The following is a 25541-nucleotide window of genomic DNA, read 5'->3' as shown; positions in this document are numbered from 1 at the left end:
ATTTGATAGAGTTCGCATTAAATCTGTAGATTGCTTTGGGTAGTATTACCTTTTTTTTTTTTTTTTTTGCGGTACACGGGCCTCTCACTGTTGTGGCCTCTCCCGTTGCGGAGCACAGGCTCCAGACGTGCAGGCTCAGCAGCCATGGCTCACGGGCCCAGCTGCTCCGCGGCATGTGGGATCCTCCTGGACTGGGGCACGAACCCGTGTCCCCTGCGTCGGCAGGTGGACTCTCAGCCACTGCGCCACCAGGGAAGCCAGTATTGCCATTTTAACAACATTAATTCTTGCAATCCAAGAGCATGAGATATCTTTCCATTTCTTTGAATCATCTTCAGTTTCCTTTATTAATGTTTTGTAGTTCTCAACATGTAAGGCTTTCACCTCCTTGGTGAGGTTTATTCTTAAGTATTTTTTTTTGATGCTATTTTAAAGGGGATTGTTTGTTTACACTTGCTTTCTGCTATTTCATTTAGTGTAAAGAAATGCAACTGATTTCTGTATGTTCATCTTGTATCCTTCTACCTTGCTGAATTCATTTATCAGTTTTAGTAGTTTTTGTGTGGAGTCTCTAGGGTTTTCTATATATAGTATCATATCATCTGCATATAGTGACAGTTTTACCTCTTACCTACTGATTTGGATACCATTTATTTCTTTTTCTTGTCTGATTACTGTGGCTAGGACTTCCAATACTATGTTGAAGAGAAGTGGTGAGAGTGCATTCCTTGTGTTGTTCCAGATTTTAGTGGGAAGGCTTTCACTTTTTCACTGCTGAGTTTTATATTGGCTGTGGGTTTGCAAAAGCTTCATAAATAGATTTTATAATGTTGAGATATGTTCCCTCTTTACCCACTTTGTTCAGAGTTTTTAACATGAATGGATGTTGAATTTTATCGAATGCTTATTCTGCATTTATTGTGATGGTCATGTGGTTTTGTCTTTTCTTTTGTTGATGTGGTGTATCACATTGATTGATTTGCATATTTTTAACCATCTTTGTGACCCTGGGATGCATCCAACTTGGGCATGATGTATGATCTTTTTTTTTTTTTTAATCATCTTTATTGGGGTATAATTGCTTTACAATGCTGTGTTAGTTTCTGCTGTATAACAAAGTGAATCAGCTATATGTATACATATATCCCCATATCCCCTTCCCATTTGTTTATTTTTGTTTTTACTTCTATTCCTCTAGGAGGTGGGTCAAAAAGGGTCTTGCTTTGATTTATGTCAAAGAGTGTTCTTCCTATGTTTTCCTCTAAGAGTTTTATAGTGACTGGCCTTACATTTAGATCTTTAATCCATTTTGAGTTTACGTTTGTATATGGTGTTAGGAAGTATTCTAATTTCATTTACATGTAGCTGTCTAGTTTTCCCAGCAACACTTACTGCAGAGACTGTCTTTTCTCCATTGTATATTCTCGCTTCCTTTATCAAAGATAAGGTGACTGTATGTGCGTGGGTTTATCTCTGGGCTTTCTATCCTGTTCCATTGATGTATAATTCTGTTTTGTGCCAGTACCATACTGTCTTGATTACTGTAGCTTTGTGGTATAGTCTGAAGTCAGGGAGCCGATTCCTCCAGCTCCATTTTTCTTTCTCATGATTGCTTTGGCTGTTCGGGGTCTTTTGTGTTTCCATACAAATTATGAAGTTTTTTGTTCTAGTTCTGTGAAAAATGCCATTGGTAGTTTGATACAGATAACACTGAATCTGTAGATTGCTTTTCGTAGTATAGTCATTTTCACAATGTTGATTCTTCCAATCCAAAAACATGGTATATCTCTCCATCTGTTTGTATCATCTTTAATTTCTTTCATCACTGTCTTATACTTTTCTGCATACAGGTCTTTTGTCTTCTTAGGTAGGTTTATTCCTAGGTATTTTATTCTTTTTGTTGCAGTGGTAAATGGGAGTGTTTCCTTAATTTCACTTTCAGATTTTTCACCATTAGTGTATAGAAATGCAAGAGATTTCTGTGCATTAATTTTGTATCCTGCTACTTCACCAAATTCATTGACTAGCTCTAGTAGTCTTCTGGTAACTTCTTTAGGATTCCCTATGTATAGTATCACATCATCTGCAAACAGTGACAGGTTTACTTCTTCTTTGCTGAAGTGGATTCCATTTATTTCTTTTCCTTCTCTGATTGCTGTGGCTAAAACTTCCAAAACTATGTTGAATAATAGTGGTGAGAGTGGGCAACCTTGTCTTGTTCCTGATCTTAGAGGAAATGGTTTCAGTTTTTGATCATTGAGAATGATGCTGGCTGTGGGTTTGTCACATATGGCCTTTATTATGTTGAGGTAAGTTCCCTCTGTGCCTGCTTTCTGCAGAGTTTGTATCATAAATGGATGTTTAATTTTTTCGAAAGCTTTTTCTGTATCTATTGAGATTATCATGTGGTTTTTATCCTTCAATTTGTTAATATGGTGTATCACATTGATTGATTTGTGTATATTGAAGAATCCTTGCATTCCTGGGACAAACCCCACTTGATCATGGTGTATGATCCTTTTCATGTGCTGTTGGATTCTGTTTGCTAATATTTTGTTGAGGATTTTTGCATCTATGTTCATCAGTGATATTGGCCTGTAATTTTCTTTTTTTGTGACATCTTTGCCTGGTTTTGGTATCAGGGTGGCCTCGTAGAATGGGTTTGGGAGTGTGTCTTGCTCTGCTGTATCTTGTAAGATTTTCAGAAGGATAGGTATTAGTTCTCCTCTAAATGTTTGATAGAATTTGCCTGTGAAGCCATCTGGTCCTGGGCTTTTGTTTGTTGGAAGATTTTTAATCACAGTTTCAATTTCAGTGCTTGTGATTGGTCTGTTTATATTTTCTATTTCTTCCTAGTTCAGTCTGGGAAGGTTGTGCTTTTCTAAGAATTTGTCCATTTCTTACAGGTTGTCCATTTTGTTGGCATATAGTTGCTTGCAGTAATCTCTCATGATCCTTTGTGTTTCTGCAGTGTCAGTTGTTAACTTCTCCTTTTTCATTTCTAATTCTATTGATTTGAGTCTTCTCCCTTTTTTTCTTGATGAGTCTGGCTAGTGGTTTATTAATTTGTTTGTCTTCTGCAAGAACCAGGTTTTAGTTTTATTGAACTTTGCTGTTGTTTCCTTCATTTCTCTTTCATTTATTTCTGATCTGATATTTATGATTTCTTTCCTTCTGTTAACTTTGGGGTTTTTTTGTTCTTCTTTCTCTAATTCCTTTAGGTGTAATTTTAGGTTGTTTTTTGAGGTAGGATTCTATTGCTATAAACTTCCTTCTTAGAACTGCTTTTGCTTCATCCCATAGGTTTTGGGTCATTGTGTTTTCATTGTCTTTTTTTTCTAGGTATTTTTTGATTTCCTCTTTGATTTCTTCAGTGATCTCTTCGTTATTTAGTAGTGTATTGCTTAGCCTCCGTTTGTTTGTATTTTTTACAGTTTTCTTCCTGTAATTAATATCTAGTCACATAGCACTGTGGTCAGAACACATACTTGATACGATTTCAATTTTCTTAAATTTACCGAGGCTTGATTTGTGACCCAAATATGATCTGTCCTGGGGAATGTTCCATGAGCACTTGAGAAGAAAGTGTATTCTGTTTTTTTTTGGATAGAATGTCCTATAAATATTAATTAAGTCCATCTTGTTTAATGTATCATTTAAAGCTTGTGTTTCCTTATTTATTTAAATTTTGGTTGATCTGTCCATTTGTGAACGTGGGGTGTTAAAGTCCCCTACTCTTATTGTGTTAATGTCTATTTCTCCTTTTATGGCTATTAGCACTTGCCTTATGTATTGAGGTGCTACTATGTTGGGTGCATAAATATTTACCATTTTTATATCTTCTTCTTGGATTGATCCCTTGATCATTATGTAGCATCCTTCTTTGTCTCTTGTAATAGTCTTTATTTTAAAGTCTATTTTATCTGTTATGAGAATTGCTACTCCAGGTTTCTTTTTATTGCTATTTGCATGGAATATCTTTTTCCATCCCCTCACTTTCAGTCTGTATGTGTCCCTAGGTCTGAAGTGGGTCTCTTATAGACAGCATATATACAGGTCTTGTTTTTGTATTCATTCAGCCAGTCTATGTCTTTTGGTTGGAGCTTTTAATCCATTTACGTTTAAGATAATTATTGATATGTATGTTCCTGTCACCATTTTCTTAATTGTTTTGGGTTTGTTATTACAGGTCTTTTCCTTCTCTTGTGTTTCCTGCCTACAGAAGTTCCTTTAGCATTTGTTGTAAAGCTGGTTTGGTGGTGCTGAATTCTCTTAACTTTTGCTTGTCTGTAAAGGTTTTAATTTCTCTGTTGAATTTGAATGAGATCCTTGCTGGGTAGAGTGATCTTGGTTGTAGGTTTTTCCCTTTCATCACTTTAAATATGTTCTGCCACTGTCTTCTGGCTTGCAGAGTTTCTGCTGAAAGATCAGCTCTTAGCCTTATGGGGATTCCCTTGTATGTTATTTATTGCTTTTCCCTTGGTGCTTTTAATATATTTTCTTTGTATTTAATTTTTGATACTTTGATTAGTATGTGTCTTGACGTGTTTCTCGTTGGATTTATCCTGTATGCAACTCTCTGCGCTTCCTGGACTATTTCCTTCCCTGTATTAGGAAGTTTTCAACTACAATCTCTTCAGATATTTTCTCAGTCCCTTTCTTTTTCTCTTCTTCTGGGACCCCTATAATTCGAATGTTGGTACGTTTAATGTTGTCCCAGAAGTCTCTGAGACTGTCCTCAATTCTTTTCGTTCTTTTTTTCTTTATTCTGCCCTGTGGTAGTTATTTCCACTATTTTATCTTCCAGGTCACTTATCTGTTCTTCTGCCTCAGTTATTCTGCTATTGATTCCTTGTAGAGAATTTTTAATTTCATTTACTGTGTTGTTCATTGTTGTTTTTTTGCTCTTTAGTTCTTCTGGGTCCTTGTTAAACATTTCTTATATTTTCTCCATTCTGTTTCCAAGATTTTGGATCATCTTTCCTATCATTACTCTGAATTCTTTTTCAGGTAGTTAGGTAGACTGCCTTTTTCCTCTTCATCTGTTTGGTCTGGTGGGTTTTTACCTTGCTTCTTCATCTCCTGCATATTTCTTTGTCTTCTCATTTTGCTTAACTTACTGTTTTGGGGGTCTCCCTTTTGCAGTGTGCAGGTTTGTAGTTCCTGTTGTTTTTGGTGTCTGCCTCCTACTTGTGAGGTTGGTTTAGTGGTTTGTGTAGGCTTCCTGGTGGAGGGTATTGGTGCCTGTGTTCTGGTGGGTGGGATGCATCTTGTCTTTCTCGTGGGCAGGGCTACATCCAGTGGTGTGTTTTGGGGTGTCTGTGAACTTAGTATGATTTTCGGCAGCCTCTCTGCTAATGGGTGGGGTTGTGTTCCTATCTTGCTAGTTGTTTGGCATGGGGCTTCTAGCACTGGAACTTGCTGGCCTTTGGGTGGAGCTGGGTCTTAGTGTTGATACGGAGATCTCTGGGAGAGCTCTTGCTGATTGTTATTATGTGGGGCCAGGGGGTCTCTGATGGTCCAGTGTTCTGAACTCGGCTCTCCCACCTCAGAGGCTCAGGCCTGACACCAGGCCGGAGCACCAAGACCCGTCAGTCACATGGCTCAGAGGAAAACGGAGAAAAAACAAAAGATACATAATAATTAAAATAAAAAAAATTATTAATGTAAAAAACCAGAAAAGTAATAATAAAAAAGGAGAGCAAACAAACCAATAAACAAATCGACCAACAATAACAAGCACTAAAAACCATGCTAAGATAAACATAAAAATCAGAAACAAGTCAGTCACAGCAAACCCCAAGTCTGCACTTGTCAGTTATTCCCAAAGCTCACTGCCTTAATTTTGGATTGATTCGTTGTCTATTCAGGTATTCCACAGATGCAGGGTACATCAAGTTGATTGTGGGGATTTAATCCGCTGCTCCAGAGGCTGCACAGAGAAATTTCCCTTTCTCTTCTTTGTTCACACAGCTCCTGGGGTTCAGCTTTGGTTTTGGCCCCACCTCTGTGTGTAGGTCGCTCTCAGGCATCTTTTGGGAGGTCTGAGGTCTTCTTCTAGCATTCAGTAGGTGTTCTGTAGGAGTTGTTCCACGTGTAGATGTAGTTTTAATGTATTTGTGGGTAGGAAGGTGATCTCCATGTCTTACTCCTCCGCCATCTTGAAGCTGTATGATCTTTTTTATGTGTTGTTGGATTCAGTTTGTTGAGAATTTTGCATCTATATTCATCAAATATATAGGGCTCTAATTTTGTTTGTTTGTTTTTGTTGGGTACGCGGGCCTCTCACTGTTGTGGCCTCTCCCGTTGCAGAGCACAGGCTCCAGACGCGCAGGCTCAGCGGCCATGGCTCACGGGCCCAGCCGCTCCGCGGCATGTGGGATCTTCCCGGACCGGGGCACGAACCCGTGTCCCCTGCATCGGCAGGTGGACTCTCAACCACTGTGCCACCAGGGAAGCCCTAATTTTGTTTTTTGGTGGTATTTTTGTTTGGTTTTGGTATCAGGGTGATGGTGGTGTCATAGAATGTCTTTGGGATTGTTCTTTTCAACCTTTATAGAAAATTTTGAGAAGGATCAGTGTAGGTTCTTCTTTGTATGTTTGGTAGAATTTGCCTATGAAGACATCTGGTCCTGTACTTTTGTTTGTTGGGAGATTTATTTTTTTGTCTTTTATTACAGATTCTATTTTACTTCTAGTGATCAGTCTGTTTATGTTATCCACTTCTTCTTGATTCATTTTTGGTAGGATGTATATTTCTAGAAAGTTGTCTATTCTAGGTTGTCAAATTCTTTGGCATATAATTTTTCATAGTATTCTCTTATGTTTTTTTGTATTTCTGTGGTATTAGTTGTGATTTCTCCTCTTTCATTTCTTAGTTTGTTTATTTGGGTTCTCTCTCTTTTCTTCTGGTGAGCCTGGCCAGAGGTTTGTCAATTTGGCTTACCCTTTCAAAGAACCACCTCTTGGTTTTATTGATTTTTTTTTTTCTATTTTTAATCTCTATTTTATATTATTTTCTCTCTGATCTTCATTATTTCCTTTCTTTTGCTGACTTTAGGTTTTGTTTGTTCTTTTTCTAATTCTTTTGGGTGGCAGGTTAGGTTGTTTATTTGAGATTTTTCTTGTTTTTTGAGCAAGGCCTATATAACTATGAACTTCCCGCCAAGAATTGCTTTTGCTGCATCCCATAGATTTTTGTAAGGTTGTGTTTTCATTGTCATTTGTTTCAAGGTATTTTTAAATTTTCTCTTTGATTTCATTGTTGACCCATTGGTAGTTTAGTAGCATGTTGTTTAGTCTCCATGTTAAGTTTTTTTTTTCTTGTTTCCTTTTCTGTGGTTGATTTCTAATTTCATGTTTTTATGGGCTGAGAAGGTGCTTGAAGTAATTTCTGTATTCTTAAATTTGTTGGGTTTTGTTTTGTGCCGTAGTTATGTGGTCAGTCTTAGAGAATGTTCCATGTGCACTTGAAAAGAATGTGTATTCTGTTTTTTTGGGATATAATGTCCTGAAAATATCAATTAAGTCTAACTTTCTATTGCATCATTTAGGATCTCTGTTGCCTCATTGATTTTCTGTCTTGAAGATTTGTCCATTGACGTGAGTGGGGTTAAAGTCTCCTGCTATTGTATTCCCATCAGTTTTTCCCTTTCTGTCTGTTAGTATTTGTTTTATGTGTTAGGTGCTCCTATACTAGGCACATGTGTATTGAGTGTAGAATCCTCTTCTTGTATTGATCCTTTTATCATTATATAGTGTTCTTCTTTATCTTTCTTTATAGACTTTTTTTTAAAGTTTAGTTTGTCTGATATGTGTATGGTGACCCCCACTTTCTTGTCATTTCTGTTTGCATGAAATATCTTTTTCTGTCCCCTCACTTTCAATCTATGTGTATCCTTTGCACTAAAGTGGGTCTCTTTTAGGCAGCATATTGTAGGCTCTTGTTTTTTTATCCAGTCTCACACTCTGTGTCTTTTGATTGGAGTATTTAGTCCGTTGACATTTAATGTAATTATTGATAGATATTTATTTATTGCCATTTTAAACCTTGTTTTCCAGTTGATTCTATGTTTCTTTCTTTTTTGGTTTGATAATTTCCTTTTATTTTATGCTTCTGTTTTCTTCTTTTTGATTTTTGTGAATCTATTGTATGTTTTTGGTTTGTGGTTACCCTGTTTTTCAAGTATGTTAACCCCTACCTATATCTACTTGCTTTAGATTGATAGTCATGTAGGCTGAAACACATTCTAAAAAAAGGAATCTACATTTTCTTACTCTTCTACCCCACGTTTTATGATTTTGATGTCCTCTTTTACATTTTCATGTTTACTTTGCTATTCCTTGTGTTTATCATTGCCTTCACAGAGGTTTTTTTCTTTTTGATCTGTATAGTGGCTTAATTAAGTGATTTACTTTCCAATTGTGATTTTCTTTTTCCTATATCTTCTTGCTTCTTTTCTATGTAGAGAAGACCTTTCAATATTTCTTTTAGGATAGGTTTAGTATTGCTGTATTCTTTTGTAGTTCTTGCTTGTCTGAGAAATTCTTTCTCTCTCCTGTTCTAAGTGATAATCTTGCTGAATAGAGTATTCTAAGTTGCAGATTTTTCCCTTTCAAGATTTTGAATATATTTTGCCACTCCCTTCTGGCCTGCAGCATTTCTGTAGAGAGATCAGCTGATAGCTTTATTGGGGTTCTCTTGTAATTTAACTCTTTGTTTTTCTCTTGCGGCCTTTAGAATTCTCTCTTTAACTTTTGCCATTTTTCTTATAATATGTCTTGGTGTAGGTCTGTTTGGGTTTATCTTGTTTGGGACCCTCTATGCTTCTTGTATCTGGATATCTGTTTCTTTCTTTAGGTTTGGCAAGTATTCAGACATAATTTATTCAAATACATTTTCAATCCCCTTTTCTCTTCTTCTTCTTCTGGAATCCCTCTTATGTGTGTACTGGCACACTTTATATTATCCCATAGGTCTCTTATGTTGCTTTCATTTTTTTTTCATTTGGCTTTCTGTCTACTGTTCTGATCTGGTGACTTCCATTATTCTTTCTGATCACTTATTTGTTTTTTTGCGTTATTTATTCTGTTATTCACTGTTGTTATCTCAGCTTTCATCTTGGCAGATGAATTTTATGTTTTCTTGGCTCCTCCTTATAGGTTCTAGTTACTTTTTACAGTAATCTGCATATTTGTCAATAGCCTTTCTTAATTCCTTCAGTATTTTCATTACCTCCTTTTTGAACTCTGTGTCTGTTTGAATGAAGAGGTCTGTTTCATTGTTTGTTCCTTCAGGGGAATTCTCTAAGTCTTTTAACTGGGAATGGTTCCTCTGCTTCTCCATTTTACTTACATTTCTTTTCCTCTGTGAGTTTAGGAGAAACAATTATCTACTGTAGTCTTGGAAGGCTGAGTATATGTGGAGGTGTCCCTGCATAGCTTGTGTGGGTTTAATATCTTTGGCTGCTTTTATTATGGATGCTTGCTGCCTCTTTCTTCACCGTGTGCTGGCTGTTATCCCCTTGATAACGGCCAGGGACCCGTGCCAATGGGGGCAGCGATTGGCACCTGCTCTTGGGTCTCTCGGTGGCGGCAGTGGGTAGTGCGAGCTCCCAGGGCCCGTGCTGGGCAGGGGCAGCAATTGGCGCCTGTTTGTGTGTCTTTCAGCAGCAGCCATGGGTGCTCCCAGGATGGTGGGGGCAGTGAATGGTGCCTGCTCCTGGTTCTCTCAGAAGCGGCAGTGGCCTGCTTCTGTCTCTGGAGCCTGCGATGGCAGTGTCAGCTCATGCCCACCCCCAGAGCTCACGTTGGTGTTGGTAGTGTCCTTTTGCCTGAGAGCACATGCAGGGAAAGAACCTCCTATGGCGGTCCCGCCCCTCTCCTCCTGTGCCCCCCAACAATGGCGCCTTGCCTCTCTGTTTGGCTTAGGCTTCTTCCGCATACACTCCCAGTTGCCGCAGTCTAGCCCCTTCAGGCTGTCTCCACGCAGCCAACCCCAGTCCTCTCCCCTCGTCTGATCTCTGAAGCCCAAGCTTTAGTATCCAGCCCCCACCCACACCAGTGGACAAGCATCTCAGGCTGGGGAGTGCAGGGCGTTGGTACCAATCATCTGTGCAGGTCACTCTCTGTTTTGTCTTCTGCAGACCGGTTGCTGCATTCTCCTCCAAGGCTCTGAAGCTCCCCCTCTGTCCAGGCTCATCTCCCTGCCAGTGAGGGGACCTCCCAGGGTGCAGGAACCTTTCCTCTTTCATAGCTCCCTCCCTAGGGTACAAGTCCTGTCTTGATTCCTTTCTCTTTTTTTTTGCTTTGCTTTTGTCCTTCCCAGTTACATGGAGATTTCTTTGCCCTTTTAGAAGTCTGAGGTCTTCTGCCAGTGTTCAGTAGGTGTTCTTTGTGAATTGTTCCACATGTTGATGTAGTTTTGATGTATTTGCGGGAGGAGGTGAGCTCCATGCCCTACTCTTTCACCATCTGGATTGCTATCCTTTAATGTTTGCCATTTAAATTATGGTATGTCTTGATGTAGGTCTGTTTGGGTTTATCTTGTTTGGGACCCTCTGTGCTTCCTGTACCTGGATATCTGTTTCTTTCTTTAGATTTGGGAAGTTTTTTTTTTTTTTTTGCAATACGCGGGCCTTTCACAGTTGTGGCCTCTCCCGTTGCGGAGCACAGGCTCCAGACGCGCAGGCTCAGTGGCCATGGCTCACGGGATCCTCCTGGAACGGGGCACGAACCCGCGTCCCCTGCCTCGGCAGGCAGACTCTCGACCACTGCACCACCAGGGAAGCCCTAGATTTGGGAAGTTTTAGCCATAGTTTCTTCAAATATATCTTCAGTCCCTTTTTCTCTTTCTTCTACTTCTAGGCTCCCTATTATGTGTTGACTGGCATGCTTTATATTATCCCATAGGCTTCTCATATTGCTTTCATTTTTTTTTTTTCATTTGGGTTTCTTTCTGCCGTTCTCATTGGGTGATTTCCATTGTTCTATCTTCCATGTCACTTATTTGTTCTGCATTATTCATTCTGCTATTCATTGCCTTTAGTTTAGTTTTTGTCTCTGCAAATGAATTTTATAATTTTTCTTGGCTCCAACTTATAGCTTCTAGTTACTTTTTACAGTAATCTGCATTTCTGTTGATGGCCTTTCTTAATTCCTTCAGTATTTTCATTATCTCCTTTTTGAACTCTGCGTCTGTTAGACCGAAGAGGTCTGTTTCATTGTTCTTTCAGGGGAATTCTCTTGATCTTTTAATTGGGAGTGGTTCATCTGCTTCTTAGAAGTATATAAATATTTATATTTCTCTTGCACTATGAGTTTAGGAGAAACACTTATCTACTGTGGTCTTGGAGGGCTATTTTATGTGGCATCGTCCCTGTGCAGCCTGTGTGGGTTTACTGTTTTTTTGTGTGTGAGGACTGTTTTTCGTATGGATGCTGCTGCCTCTTTCCTCAGTGTATGCTGGTCGTTATCCCCTGGATAAGAGGTGTGACTGAGGTGTGACTGGTGTAGTGATGACTAGAGCCTGCACTGGATATTGAGTGGGACCTCCTGTTGGCTCTATGGTTGTCACTGCCCTGTCAGGGGCAGGGTCTGCTCCCTAAGTTGTTGGAGTAGAAGCCCCCAGATACATTTCTGAGCTGCGTTTCTGATCTGCAGTGTGAGGTAGGTGGGATTAGAGTACTCCCACTAAGAGAAGCTGCTGAGTATTCCTCCGCCAGAGCTGTTCACCAGTGAGTATCCTCTGCTGTGTCACCTTTCACCTATTGTGTGGGCTCACAGAGGACACTGTTGTTGGACTGCCATTGGCCCTGCCTCAACTGTGGAAATTCTGGCAATCAGCCCTGGTGTCTTTCAGGCGTTGTTTTCACAAGGCCACCAGCACAGATCCACGGAAGTCAGGTCCTAGGACTGCAGTAGTTGTGCACCTGGACCTGCTCTGGGAGCTATGGAGGCAGCTGAGACCCTGGCCTGGCCCAGCCCCCGTGTGCACATGCCCACAAAGCCCACAGCTGTGAAGGCCAGACCTGTCCCAGCTGCGGGAGCACCCATTGTCTGTTCAGGTGTCTCACAGGTGCTGAATTTACAAAGCTGGCGGCAGAGGTGTAAATCCATGGCTCATGCAGCCACAGGAAGAGATTTCAGCCCTGCATCCTAAGTTGCATGGCTCAGCTCTAGTTTCAGCTTCACGTCTGCGTATGGGGAACCTGCTGGTGTCTGCTCCCAGGGCCTGCTGAGGCAGCACATGGCGTGGGAGCCGGCTGAGGTGGTGGCTGGGGTGCACTCCCTTGGAGCCCACGGAGGCGGGAGCCAGCGCATAGAGAAGGAGGCTGTAATGGCAGCCCCACCCCTCCCTTTGCATGCCACTTCACAATGGCACTTTGCTTCTGTGGCAGGCCTGTGCTTCTTACGTGAACACTCCCAGTTGCGGCTGTACCACACTCCAGACCCTTCAGGCTGTCTCAGCGCAGCCAGCAGCCAGCCTCTCCCCATGTCTATCCTCTAAATCCCGAGTTCCAGCACCCGCCCCCGCCCATACTAGCAGCTGCGCGTCTCAGACTGGGGCGTTCAGGGCAGTGGCACGGACTTGTCTGTGTAGGTCTGTAGGTCTCTCTTTCTTCTGCCTACCACAAACTGGTTGCGGCCTCCTCTGAGCCTCTGAAGTTTCTTTTCTGTCGCGGCTGATCTCCCCGCTGGTGAGGGGCCTTCCCAGGGTGTGGGAACTTCTTTCCTTTCAGCTCCCTCCCAGGGGCACAGGTCCCATCTCGCGTCCTCTTTTTTTTTTTCCTTTTGTCCTTCCCAGTTACCTGGAGCTCTTTCTTGTCCTTTCAGGTGTTTGAGGTCTTCTGCTCGTGTTCACTAGGTGTTCTTTGAGAATTGTTACCTTTGTAGATGTTTTTTTGATGTATTTGTGGGAAGAGGTGAGTTCCCCGTCCTACTACTCCGCCATCTTGAGCCCCTAAAGTTTTTTCTTTTCTAATGAATGAGGGAGATCTTTATCCCTTAATGAAGAATGTCTTTTTCATGAAACTGGATTTCCAGTGTTTGCTTCAAGAAGTGAGAAGTTTTCTTGATTCCAACTCTAAATTTGTCCTGAACTAGATACCCAGCAAAATCAAGTTATTTTTAGTGGATTGTCAGTGAGATTATTTTTTGTACTTGTGTGCAGTGCTAAAATTTCCCCGCTAGGTACAGCCAAGATGATAGTTCGGACTCCCTGCCAGTTGCTCTTCTCTACAGAGGTGCCATTTTTCTAATCTGGCTTTGAATTATACCAGGACTCTGAATCCAAAGCACACAGATTGCATAATTGTGTACCTAGGCTTAGGTGACAATGACTTCATCGTACTTACCATAGCCAATTACCGTGTAGGTCAGAGTGAAAAGTTATGCTTTAATAGGACAGAGCACTATACATTGAAGGCTTAGCTTAACACTTATTTTTGGAACTGCTAGTCTTGTGTGAGAGGGCCAAACTCATACATTTTGGTCAGAAAGTGAGGTTTGCCAGAGTGCTTGCTTCCAAACACGTGTTCCTACTGCTCAAATCATTTCTTTGCCATTAGTGGCATTCGCTCTCTTATTGCAAAGTTACCAAATGAGAAAACCACCTTTTTGCTTCCTACAGAAAGAACTACATTTCTGTTTCATTCCAGGTAAGATAGTGTGATGGTTCATTTTATGTGTCAGTTTGACTGGTCACAGGGTGACCAGGTTAAAATTTATTTCTGGGTGTGTCTGACAGGGTGTTTCTGGATGGGAGTAGGATTTCAACCAGTAGACTTGGTAAAGTAAAATGCTGCCTCCATGTGTGTGGGCATTACCCAGTCCGTGGAGGGCCTGAGTAGAAATGGCAAAGGAAGGAGGAATTTGCCCCTCTTTGCTTTCTGTCTGCATGCTTGAGTTGGGACATCTCATCTTCTCTAGCCCCCAGACTGGGTTTTAAACCATTGGTTCTCAGCCCTTCAGACTTAAATGCATTACCCCACTGGCTTTCCTGGGTTTCTAGCTTGCAGGTTGTGGGACATCTCAGCTTCCAGAATCATGTGAGCCAATTCATCATAATAAATCTCCATATAATATATATAATTTATTAATATATTAACTTTAATATAATTTTAATTACAATTTACGTATTTAATATATTAATATTAAATATAGTATATATTTAAAACATGTTTTATTATGTAATGTTATATGTATATTATATATATTAAATCTATATCTTTATATCTGTCTAGTCATCTCTCATCAATTTATCTGTTATCTTTCATTTGTCTATCTCTCCTACTGTTTCTATTTCTCTGGAGAACCCCTAATTAATATAGATTTTTACTTTTATTGTCCCCATTTTACAGTGAAGAAACTGGGGCAATGAAGAATATATAATACACGCAAAGTCACATAGCTTACCCTCAGAGTACTCTTAAAACACCAGACTATACTGCATATAAATAAGTTGATTAAAATTTGCTTTAAATTTAATATTTCAGGAACAAAACAAACACAAAGTAAGGAATTTCTGTTTTATATATATTTCCTAAATGATACCTAGGATACCTAGGAAATTCATTTATGTCTGTGATATAAGTTTTTTTTGGGGGGGAGGGTAAACAGAAGGTACAGCATATGAACTGAAACTAGAGTATAGACTATGGGTTCTTTCATTTAGAATCAGTCTTGGCTCCTTTTAAAAAACATTTGTGTTTCTCAAGCAGGAAATCAGACATCTTTGCCATAGCTTCATTTTAAAAATTGTGGTAAAGTATACAGCATAAAATTGGTCATTTTAATCATTTTAAGTGTACAATTCAGTTGCAGTAAGCGTATTCAAATTGATGTGCAACCATCATTACCACCCATCTCCAGAACTTTGTAATCATTCCAAACAGAAACTCTATATTCATTAAAAAACAACAGTTCCTCATTCCTACCCCACTCAGCCTCTGGTAACCTCTATTGTATTTTTGGTTTATGAATTTGTCTGTTCTTGGTACTTCCTATAAGTGGAATCATACAGTATTTTCCCTTTTGGTCTGGCTTATTTCACATAGCATAACGTTTTCAAGGTACATCAATGTTGGAGCATATATCAGAATTTCATTCCTTTTTAAGGTTGAATAATAGTCTACTGTATGTACCTACCATATTTTATCATATCATCTGTTGACGCACATTGGGGTTGTTTCTACCTTTTGGCTCTCCTGAATAATACCTCTGTGAACACTGGTATACAAGTATCTGTTTGAGTCCCTTCTTTCAATTCTTTTGGGTATATATGTGAAGTAGAATTACTGGGTCATATATGGTAATTCTCTCTTTACTTTTGAGGAGCTGCCAAACTATTTTCCACAGTGGCTATACCATAATACATTCCCACCAGCAATGTATAAGGGTTCCAATTTCTCCATATCTTCACCAGCACTTGTTACTTTCCTCTTTTGGGGGGGATGGTAATAGCCATCTTAATGGGTACAAAGTGGTATCTAACTATGGTTTTGAATTGTACCTAATGACTAGCAATGTTGAGCATCTTTTCATTTGTTGGCCATTGTATATCTTCTTCAGAGAAATGTCTGTTAAGTCTTTTGCCCATTTTTATTTATTTATTATTTTGGCTGCACCGCGTCTTAGTTGTGGCACACGGGATCTTCGTTGCAGCATGCGGACTCTTAGTTGTGGCATGTATGTGGGATCTAGTTCCCCGACCAGGGATTGAACCCAGGCCCCCTGCATTGGGAGCGCGGAGTCTTACCTGCGGGACCACCAGGGAAGGACCACCAGGGAAGGACCACCAGGGAAGTCCCTTGCCCATTTTTAAATTGGATTGCTTGGGGTTTTTTTTGTTTTTTTGTGTGGGGTTTTAAGAGTTCTTCATATATTTTGGATATTAATCCCTTATCGAACGTAAAATATGCAAATATTTTCTCCCATTCAGTGTGATGTCTTTTCACTCTCTTGATAGTGTCCTTTGATGCACAGAAGTTTTAAATTTTGCTGTAGTCCAATTTATTGTTTTCATTTGTTGAATGTCCTTTTGGTGTCAGCTCCAAGAAATCATTGCCAAATCTAATGTCATGAAGCCTTTCACCTAAGTTTCCTTTTAAGAGTTTTATAGTTTTAGCTCTTACATTTAGGACTTTGATCCATTTTAAGTGTTTTTTTAAATTTTTGAACTTATTCCAAATGTGGGTTACAGTAATAGTTTTCATCATTTTGAGTCAGTTTTTGTGTATGATTTAAGATAAGGGTCCAACTTCATTCTTTTGCATGTGGATATCCAGTTTTCCCAGAACTATTTGTTGAAAAAACTGTACTTTTCCCACTGAATGATCTTGGCACCCTTGTTGGAAATCAGTTGACCATATATGAGAGAGTTTATTTCTGTGCCATGACCTCATTTTGTACAAGTAGGAAATAGGCCCTATAATCCTTTTATAGGTATGCAATAGGTACTTTCTGGTAATGTAATATATATAGTACAGAAGGTCTATGCCAGAAGGGCTATCATATATAATAAAAGGATATGGTAAAAAAAAGAAGAAAAACAAATACCACCAAAAAAGATTTTAAAGCACATTTTTATTATAGATAGGCAAGTGTGGTTTGCTGTGGGTAATAGTATGTTTATAATGGATGTACATGCTTTTCTATATACCAAAAGGTATAATATTTTTCTTTTAATACGTAACTAACACTTCTCTGACAACAAGGAAAGTCTGAACTTGCTGAGCCTATTTTAAATAGCAAAGGCCTGTTTTTGTTTTCCTGAATGTTACTTTAAAGACTGGTAAATTGAATTCTTTTAGGTCCCAACACATTAAATTTAAGAACAGTGAAAGAAAATCAATGAATAATTACAAAAACATGTAATTTCTATGAAGCAGAAATATAAAGCTTTTATAATTTAAAACATCAGCAATTTCAAAAGATTTGCTGAATTAATTAGAACTTTACAAAATATATATACACAAAATATCATCCCAGATGATCATGGATTTTTAAAAATAGTATATCACAACCCCTAAACTCTAACCCAAACCTACTACTGGATGTAGCTGGCCTACAATTTTTTACAGCAATTTAAAAATAAAACAGTTAAAAAAAAAACCCTCCCAATTCTCTTGTGCTTAAGCACCGGTTACAGTGTGCTGGCTTTGATTCTAATATCCACAAAGAGAATTTTAAAATAAAACAAGGACTTCACATAAATAATGTTTTACTTGTTATTAAGTATGTGACCAAACAAATTAAAATAAGTACTAACAACCAAAATATATCTTGATGTAACCAGTACATACACTCTTAAAGAATGACAGAGACGAATAAAGAAATAGTCTATGAAAGCCACAAGCACCTTGTTTTAGAAAGAGCATCAAGCAACACAAAAAGGCAACATGTAAGAGGTAGTGTATCACCGGCTAAGATGTATATGCCCACTGGGGACCTGAATACAGCTTAGTATTTGGGGAAATAAGACATATCAGACTGTGGCTTGCAATTTTTAGACAGAAGCATTGCACGTTTGGGAGCATTAGCCAGTATTGCTCCATAGTGCTTTGCGTCTCCAGCTGTCTAATGGGTACTTTGCTCTCAGACAGTCAAAAAATATAGAATATCCTGAAGAATTCCATGTTTATAAATGTTCAGTTCTAGGGAATTCTCTAAGAAAGCTCAGATCAATATAATTTTTAAAAGAATTAAATACTTATAGTCCTTTAAAAAATGCCTCGTCTCCTTCTTAGGAGGAAGTCTTTTCTTCCTGAGATTCTTTAAGATTTAGCCAATGCTTTATTCCATGCATTTCATAATATCCAATAGTACCTTTCTGTCTATATTTTTCCCTCTGCAGCAATTACCTGGCCAACAGCATGAATTCTGAACTAATTCAGAGACTTTAGAGAAAGCATACAGAACTGCTTTCAATGTAGTACTTCCGTTCAGTTTTGAGATGAGGAAGTTTTTGTACTTCAATTACTGGAAGTTGATTAGGGTCCTGGGTGTGAAAAAGGAATTTTGCTTTATGCCAGCTGCCATCTTGAATCTGTAAAATAAGAATGAAATGCTTTAATCTGTAATTGTTTCATTAGCAGCAGACAGTGTCCTTCATAGACAATGTAGACTTATTTTAAGGATTAGAAATAATGAACAGAAAGTGCCTAGAACAATGCCTGGCACAGAGTAAATGCTCAAAAAACGGTAACAATTACTATGAATAATTGAAAATATGTGCTTATTCCTTTCTCTAAATGGCATTGTGTGTTCTGATTTTTCTTTTGAGGGTTTCTGCTTCTGTTGTCTGTGGATCATTGGACCAGATATGAATTTAAAAACTGCACTATTCCTAATATGAGTAATACCCATCTGTTTTGTGTTCCTTTATTTGGGAGCGATGTTTCAGGATGGGCATTTTTCTTGGATGAAAGGGAATGAGCTAGCTCAACCTCTCTGTACTTTACTTTAGGCAGGAAATAAGCAGAATCACTTCAGTAGAAGTAAATTATAATTACATTGAATCATCTTTTAGGTTTCTTTTTTTTCCATTCTGTGGTTACTGTTTATATAGTTTCTTTCATTCCTCTCTTCCTTTCCTTCTACGCCTTTCTGTTTCTCTTTATTACTGTATGCTCTTTTGTTTCTGGTAAATTCTGTTATGGATCAAAAACTATTACATGATTAAGATTCAAGAAGACAAAATAGAGAAACACAGTTGACTAGTTTTGTGAAGCTTTTTATACAGGAGTTTATTCATTTACTCATTCACAGAATTATCATGGTATAAATTTTAAAGTTTGAAGGAGCTTTAGAAATTATCTAAACTATAAATTCCATTTTATGTTAAGGCAATTGAAGCTCACAGAAGATAAATTACCAAAGTCACAAGCTTGGTATAATAACTAGAATAGAGTTCCCTGTGTAAGACACTGTCAGATTAACTTCATTAAATCTCAAACAATATGTGTTGAACACTAAGTACATTTGGCACAGTTGAATAAGATGTAATCCTTCATTTCCTTACAGTGCTTGGAAAATACAAAGATGAATAAATTAGTTCTGGCTTCTGAATTCTAGCAACTTATAAATTTAGTTGGGGAGAGGAGAAACAGCCATAATATAAGACTGTATATGATAAATGCAACATAAATAATGTAGACAATGAGTGCTAAGTCCCTCATTTCCAACTGGAAGTGTCAGGGAAAGCTTTGTGAATTCAGAATTTAAGATGGGCCTTAAAGTTTGCCTACAATTTCCACTTGGTTAGAGGGGTAGAGAACGGCACTTCAGAGAAAGGGAATGACCTGAATAGAAAAAAACAAAAAGTTGGAAAAGTAGAATGTGGTTGTGAAAATAAGCCTAGCATGGGGTTTAAGTGCACAGATTTTGACTTGGAACAGATTTTGATAGAAACCCAAGTAGAGCTATTCTCTTCACATATAAAATGGGAAGAATAAAAACCTACCTCACAGTATTGTGTGGATTAAATGAGTCTTCAATTAAAAGTCCCTAGCGGTGTAGCATGGCATTGACTTTGGAACTGTACACACCTGGGGTTGATTTCTTGCTCCTCTGCTAATTAGCTGTATGACCTTGAACAAGTTACTTAACCTCTGTGCCTTCACTTTCTTACCTATAAAATGATACTAATAGGAACTTCTTCACAAAGCTGTTATAATTAAATAATGTATGCAGTACATGGTACCTGTCATCTAATAAGTCTCCAATAATTAGTAGTAGGAATTGTTGTTTTTGTTGTTATTATTATTATAAATAGATCAGGTGGACCACACTTTAGGGTACACAGTCAGTGAAAGGTAGAAAGGTAGGTTTGGGGCCTGACTATTCTAACTGCTGAATAAAGAGCTGATAAGTTTTGATTGTGTCTCAGAGATAGTAGTGAGTCACTAAAAGTTTCAGGACAAAATTGTGAAAGTTAAATTAATTTGTTGGTAATATTGATCTCTTCACCTATAGAGAGTGAGCTGTATACTTCTGTTTGCTTATGATTTTTCAAATACCCAAGAGCTGTTTATCTGAAAATGAAATGTGAAAAAGTAAAGCACCCTAGAAATGGTAAGAGATCCTAAATCAAGAGCTGTTTATCTGAAAATGAAATGTGAAAAAGTAAAGCACCCTAGAAATGGTAAGAGATCCTAAATCAAGAGCTGTTTATCTGAAAATGAAATGTGAAAAAGTAAAGCACCCTAGAAATGGTAAGAGATCCTAAATCAAGAGCTGTTTATCTGAAAATGAAATGTGAAAAAGTAAAGCACCCTAGAAATGGTAAGAGATCCTAAATCACAGTACACCAGAACAGGAAACCGCGCTACTTAAAGAAATTAGGATGTATGTAAAGTGGACAACCCTATACTATATAACAGGAGTCAGCAAACTCTTCTGTAAAGGGTTAGATAATAAATGTTCTAGGTTTTGTGGGCCATACAGTCTCTGTCGCACTTGCTCAACTCAGCCATTGTAGTGTGATAACAGCCCTAGATAATAAACAAACGAATGAGTGTGGCTGTGTTCCAGTAGCATATATGTATGAAGACGAGTGCTGGGCTAGATCTGGTCTGTGGATTATAGTTTGCGACACCTACTCCACAACGTAATGTTTTAAAATTATAGACTCTTCACTATTATTTAATAGGAAAAATGGGCTGTGGTTCAAATACAGATTTGTAGGGTCAGTCAATCTGCCATTATGCCCATTATTTGGTATCAGGTATAGGGACTGACAAAATGAAATAAAGCTGACTTGCCTCTATAACCTGCCTTCCATGATGTAATGAGATGCAGAATCACAGTGCTAAAAATATAGGAAAGAAATCATTTGTCTATATGCCCTATCTGCCATCTGTCTATCCATCCATCGATCTATGATATAATTATTTCATATGGGGAATAAAAATTAAATTTATGTATTAACACCTGTTTTGCATATAAAACTTCACGGATGAACAATGGGTGTGACAAAAGTTGATATGATATAAGCAAATAATTGACTCTGAAAAATGTACGGTTATTACACATCAGGCACGTTAAAACTTACTACCTTCTGTATCTGTGGTTTGCAATTAAAGTCTTACTCATTATATTAATTTTATACAGTTTTATCAATTTTACGTTAGTTATATTGAACAATCCTAAAAGTGCCATTCCCTTACCTTGCAGTCATCTGAGAGCACTTTAGGTTCAAGAAGAGTGTTTTCTTCGAAAATCTGGCTGTTCCATCCCTTGAAACCAATAGTCAATCCTGAGCCACTTGTCTGAGCACTTGTCCACACTGGAGTGTTTAGACAATGAATGGTGATGATATGGGTGGCTTCTGAGCTCAGTAAATGAAGGAAGTTCATCTGGACTTTTCCAACTCCAAACTCCAACTAATGTCATTGAAACAATATGCAAGTTATAAGATATGGCAATTGAAAGCCTTACAGTTTGGGGAAACCTGAAGAAAGTCCTTGACAGGCCAGGGGTGGGGCAGGGGGGAATCCCTGATTTATAGCATTTTCTGATTTCCACCCCTCTGGTGGGAGTTGTAAATACTCCTACCGTGGCTGGTTTTAGGCTATCAAGGTAGTGTCATTAAACATGGAGTTCACAAGAGACATTAATCATAGGCTCTCCTGAGCAGTATGAGCTGGCTTTAGCATACTACTAGGCTACTAGATATGAACAAAAAAAAAAAAAGGAGATACTTTGCATAATGTTATTTAAGATGCATTAATAATTTGTTGTTGATTATTGCTTAAAATTTTTTCATAAAAATCTGAAATTCTGTCTATACTTTCATTTGAAGATTTATTTTTGAGTTTCCAAAGATAAGTTGAAAGTTGTAATAATAAATTGATTAATTTTAACTATGAGAGCCTTCACAGACAAAGACAGAATCTTAGTCTTTGTGTTGCCAGCCCCTAATGCAGTTCCAGTCATACAGTGAGTCATCAGTAAATGTTTATTGCATGAATGAATGAATGCGTGAGCAAGTATTTACTAATAAAGTGAACGATACAGGGCAACACTGGAGCAAGGAAGTATGACTGCACGTTTTCTAGGCTTGAACAAGGAAACAGGTTTTTCTGTAGCTTTAGACCTCATCATCATCATTATTATTTTAGCATTATTCAAGCATGGGGATGGTCATAACATAAATGAATAGAAGTAGTTCCTACTGAGGAATTTATGTTAATCTCCAAACACAAAATCAGAGAAATATCAGTTATGAGGTAACAGAGAAGGGAAAAAAATAAAATGACAACGAAAAAGCAAAACTTCAGGGAAAGAGAGGAAAGGCAAAGGAAGAGTATAAAGATGAAAACATGGAAGGATCATCATGAGGAATATTAGAGCTGAAGTAATTCAAATTCCTTCATTTTGCAGATGAGAACCACAAACCTGTGACGTATGTAGCCTTTCTGAGCTTTAGTTTCTTTGTTGGTAAAGCTGGGTATAACCCCGACATGACAGGGTTGTTATGAGGATGAGAGGTGCCCACTGTCATTTAGCTAGCACAGCACCTGGCACAGAGTGGGCTCTCTGGTGGCTCACAGCATCATTCCCCAGGTTTGTAGGGGAAAAGAAATTAGAATCCAGGTTCCAGATTGCAAGTCTGCTGTTCTTTCCACTACCTGCGCAGTCTTTCTCAGGTTGCGTTTATGGATAGGAGAGATGGGAGAATTGATTCAGCCAAGGAAAGAAACTGGAGTGCAGCTCCTTCATTTGATCCTGTCTTCTTTGCACACCAGTCTCCCCTTTTCTTCCACGATAATCCAAATAAAAATCCTGGGCTGGGGCTTCCCTGGTGGCGCAGTGGTTGAGAGTCCACCTGCCAATGCAGGGGACACGGGTGCGTGCCCTGGTCTGGGAAGATCCCACATGCCGCGGAGCGGCTAGGCCCGTGAGCCATGGCCGCTGAGCCTGTGTGTCCGGAGCCTGTGCTCCGCAACGGGAGAGGCCACAACAGTGAGAGGCCCACGTACCGCAAAAAAAAAAAAAAAAAATCCTGGGCTAAACCCAGGGGAGTGAGGATGATTGTGCACAGTTTGGAAGCAGGACGATCATGCTGCTCCTCATTAGTTCCACAGATCCCATAGGAACATAAGAATCCGCCCCTCCTCTGCTTTGGGTAACAGTGGTGAATGGCTATTGAGATGAGCTGGTGAAACACCCTAGTTAACGAAGGGGAGCGTTTTAGGAGGAGAGGGCAGTCTAATGATAAGCAGCTGGGAGGGACTGACACACTGCATATTTTAGCTGCTGCCTTTCTGTGGTGGACAAAACACACAATAGGTCCGTGTATCAGTTCTTTGTCAATGAGAAAAGTTCTTGGGAAGGCCAAGGTAGTTTAACCAGAAAAAGAAAGAAATGCAGTTTTAGTTTCTTCAGTACATGTTGTAGGTAGAACTAAGCTTTAGGGTTTAGAAATGCTTGTTATAATATCCAGTGTTACATACCAAACTAACTTTCATTCATTCTAAACATTTGGTTTATAGAATTATACTTGTAAGAAATTTTAAATAATATCCAGTGGATGTTTAGGAGAGGTCATTTTTGTGCCCAGTCACCAAAAATAGCAAGCTTTGTGGTGAAATTCCTCTTTTAATCATGATGATGTCTTTTTCAGTAAAACTTAAGGTAACTGATTACTGAGTACAAACACTGCAGCTGTTTGGGAATTTTCTAATGAATGCATGTGCATGAAAACATATGTTTTACATTTTTAAAAGGAATTTAAAAAGCATAGTCAGTAGAGTAAGCCAAGCTAAGCCAGTCATAAAAATACATAATCAAAATGTCAAGATTTAACAGGATTATTTTTTAAAAACAAAAAATTTCTTCCTCATATATGGTAGAGAATATCTTGTTTCCATTCATAAAATTCATAATTATTTAAAATGAAAGAATTTTTAAAATCACTGTTTACTGATAGCGGGCAAGTACTAAATTCAAAACATACCTTTGTCACAGAGACAGGAGATAAACATGTCTGACCACCAGCACTGAAATTGCAGAAAACCTCAATGGCATCTGAAGGGCATCCAAGATTTGGATCAATCCAGTATTTTCCTATTAATTTATTGTAAAACATAAAGATATTTAAATGCCATGCTAAAATATATTTGAACTATCCTTACAGATTATCATGATACTTTCAATATATTTTTTCACGCTTTTTCCTTTTAAAAAACTTAGATTATAAAGATGTTTACATTTAGTCAAAGAATGAAAGCTGCAAGCATTATGTAAAACCAATACTGAAAATACTGTATTTTTCACATACCTATCAATTTAAGGACATTTTATAATTTTAATAAAAAATAACCGAATGGCTGAATCTGTTGCTTCATTCTGTAGATAAGCGCAGCAACTTTAAGTGAATTGTCTAAAGTTACATAGTTAATAGAAAAGTTGAAATTAATATAGGATATGTGTGTATTTTTGTTCTATGTCATTACAGAGCTTAAAAATGAATATATATATTTAAAAAACAGAAACAACTTCTTCAGTCTCCCTGAGGAAAAACATATCTTTATGTGTAATATTGATAATTAAAATGAAAGGAATAAACATTTTTTTGTTTCCAGAAGAGAAATGTGCAATTAAATGGTTATTTTTGTGCTTTCTTTTCAGATCTGTAAGTGGAAAAAACTGAAATCTCTACAGCCAGTGTAAGCCTGCCAACCTTTGCCTCCATTGAGTGCCCAGGAGAATCAAATGGTGTGTAAAAGACTTCAAGACATATTCAGACTGAAAAGTACTGGGCTAGCGTCTTAATTCCGGAATAACAGGCTCAGAATACTGAAATAGCACCTTATTCTGAACACAAAGGGCAGGAATTTTTGAATGAGATGGCCCTGCCTTATTGCATTAAAAAGGCAAGACAATCAAACAGTATTTGTAAAATGTCATTTTCTATAATAGGTAGAAATCCTTGTTTGTTCCATTCCTATCCCACAGCAAAGATTCCTCCAGCTCATCCTGGGCTTCACCTGGTGTATCATTTTAGACTTCCACAACATCCTCGACTATTCTCCCCTCTACTATTCTACCAGTTCTTCAAAGGGAAGACTTGTTGAATTGGTACTTCCAAGAGTAGGGGACTGTCACAGACAGTCCAGATAGCTGGACTCCATCCCAAGAGTTGCTGAATCATTAAATCTGGGATGGGGCTTGAGAATCTGCATCTAATTCTGGTCCACAGACTATTTGGAGAATCACTGATCTATTGAAATATGGAAGAAAGGGGTGAAAAAGATCCTAATACCACCTCCATCCTGTTTTTTCCCATTTCCTCAGAATGTTGAACATTTTGTAGTTTGTAGAAATTATAGCTGGGTTTTTGTTTTTTTTTAAACCAGGATCTGATCCAGGCTTACAGTCATATCTTGATTCATCATCTCTTCTCTCTCAAGAAATAGTTTCCTCCTACTATGTGAGTGAATATATTCTTTATAAAACGTTTTCCTTCAAGCAAGTTCTCATTGTTACATGGGGTGGAATGCTTTGAATTCAGGCATTATGTTGTACAATGGTGAACT

The 25541-nt window shown here is 38.3% G+C and overlaps 1 protein-coding gene and 1 long non-coding RNA gene across 7 annotated transcripts in view; one reads left to right on the top strand and one right to left on the bottom strand.

Annotated features, from left to right (window-relative positions):
• LOC111178362 (uncharacterized) overlaps positions 1-25541 on the top strand; it is a 75228-nt gene that overhangs the window by 23619 nt on the left and 26068 nt on the right. For 3 of the 6 annotated variants that reach the window (XR_016394847.1, XR_016394842.1, XR_016394845.1), the window contains exons 1-3: positions 12705-13658; positions 24634-24720; positions 25362-25435. This is a non-coding gene — a long non-coding RNA (uncharacterized LOC111178362). The other 3 variants (XR_016394844.1, XR_016394846.1, XR_016394843.1) reach the window with 3 other exon arrangements.
• COL24A1 (collagen type XXIV alpha 1 chain) overlaps positions 15751-25541 on the bottom strand; it is a 430389-nt gene continuing 420598 nt past the window's right edge. The window contains exons 58-60 of the mRNA XM_022580934.3: positions 23960-24069; positions 21168-21383; positions 15751-18046 (exon numbers count right to left, since the gene is read on the bottom strand). Coding sequence (XP_022436642.2) covers positions 17900-18046; positions 21168-21383; positions 23960-24069 — 473 coding nt within the window. The 3' untranslated portion in view covers positions 15751-17899. The remainder of the gene's footprint in view (positions 18047-21167; positions 21384-23959; positions 24070-25541) is intronic.

This window comes from Delphinapterus leucas, chromosome 1 (genome assembly GCF_059928025.1).
Source record: "Delphinapterus leucas isolate spDelLeu-1000000601 "Yukka" chromosome 1, BTC_Dleu_Yukka2, whole genome shotgun sequence".
Classification (NCBI taxonomy): domain Eukaryota; kingdom Metazoa; phylum Chordata; class Mammalia; order Artiodactyla; family Monodontidae; genus Delphinapterus; species Delphinapterus leucas.
Note: the sequence above shows the minus strand (reverse complement) of the source record. Positions and strands in the feature narration are given on the sequence as shown.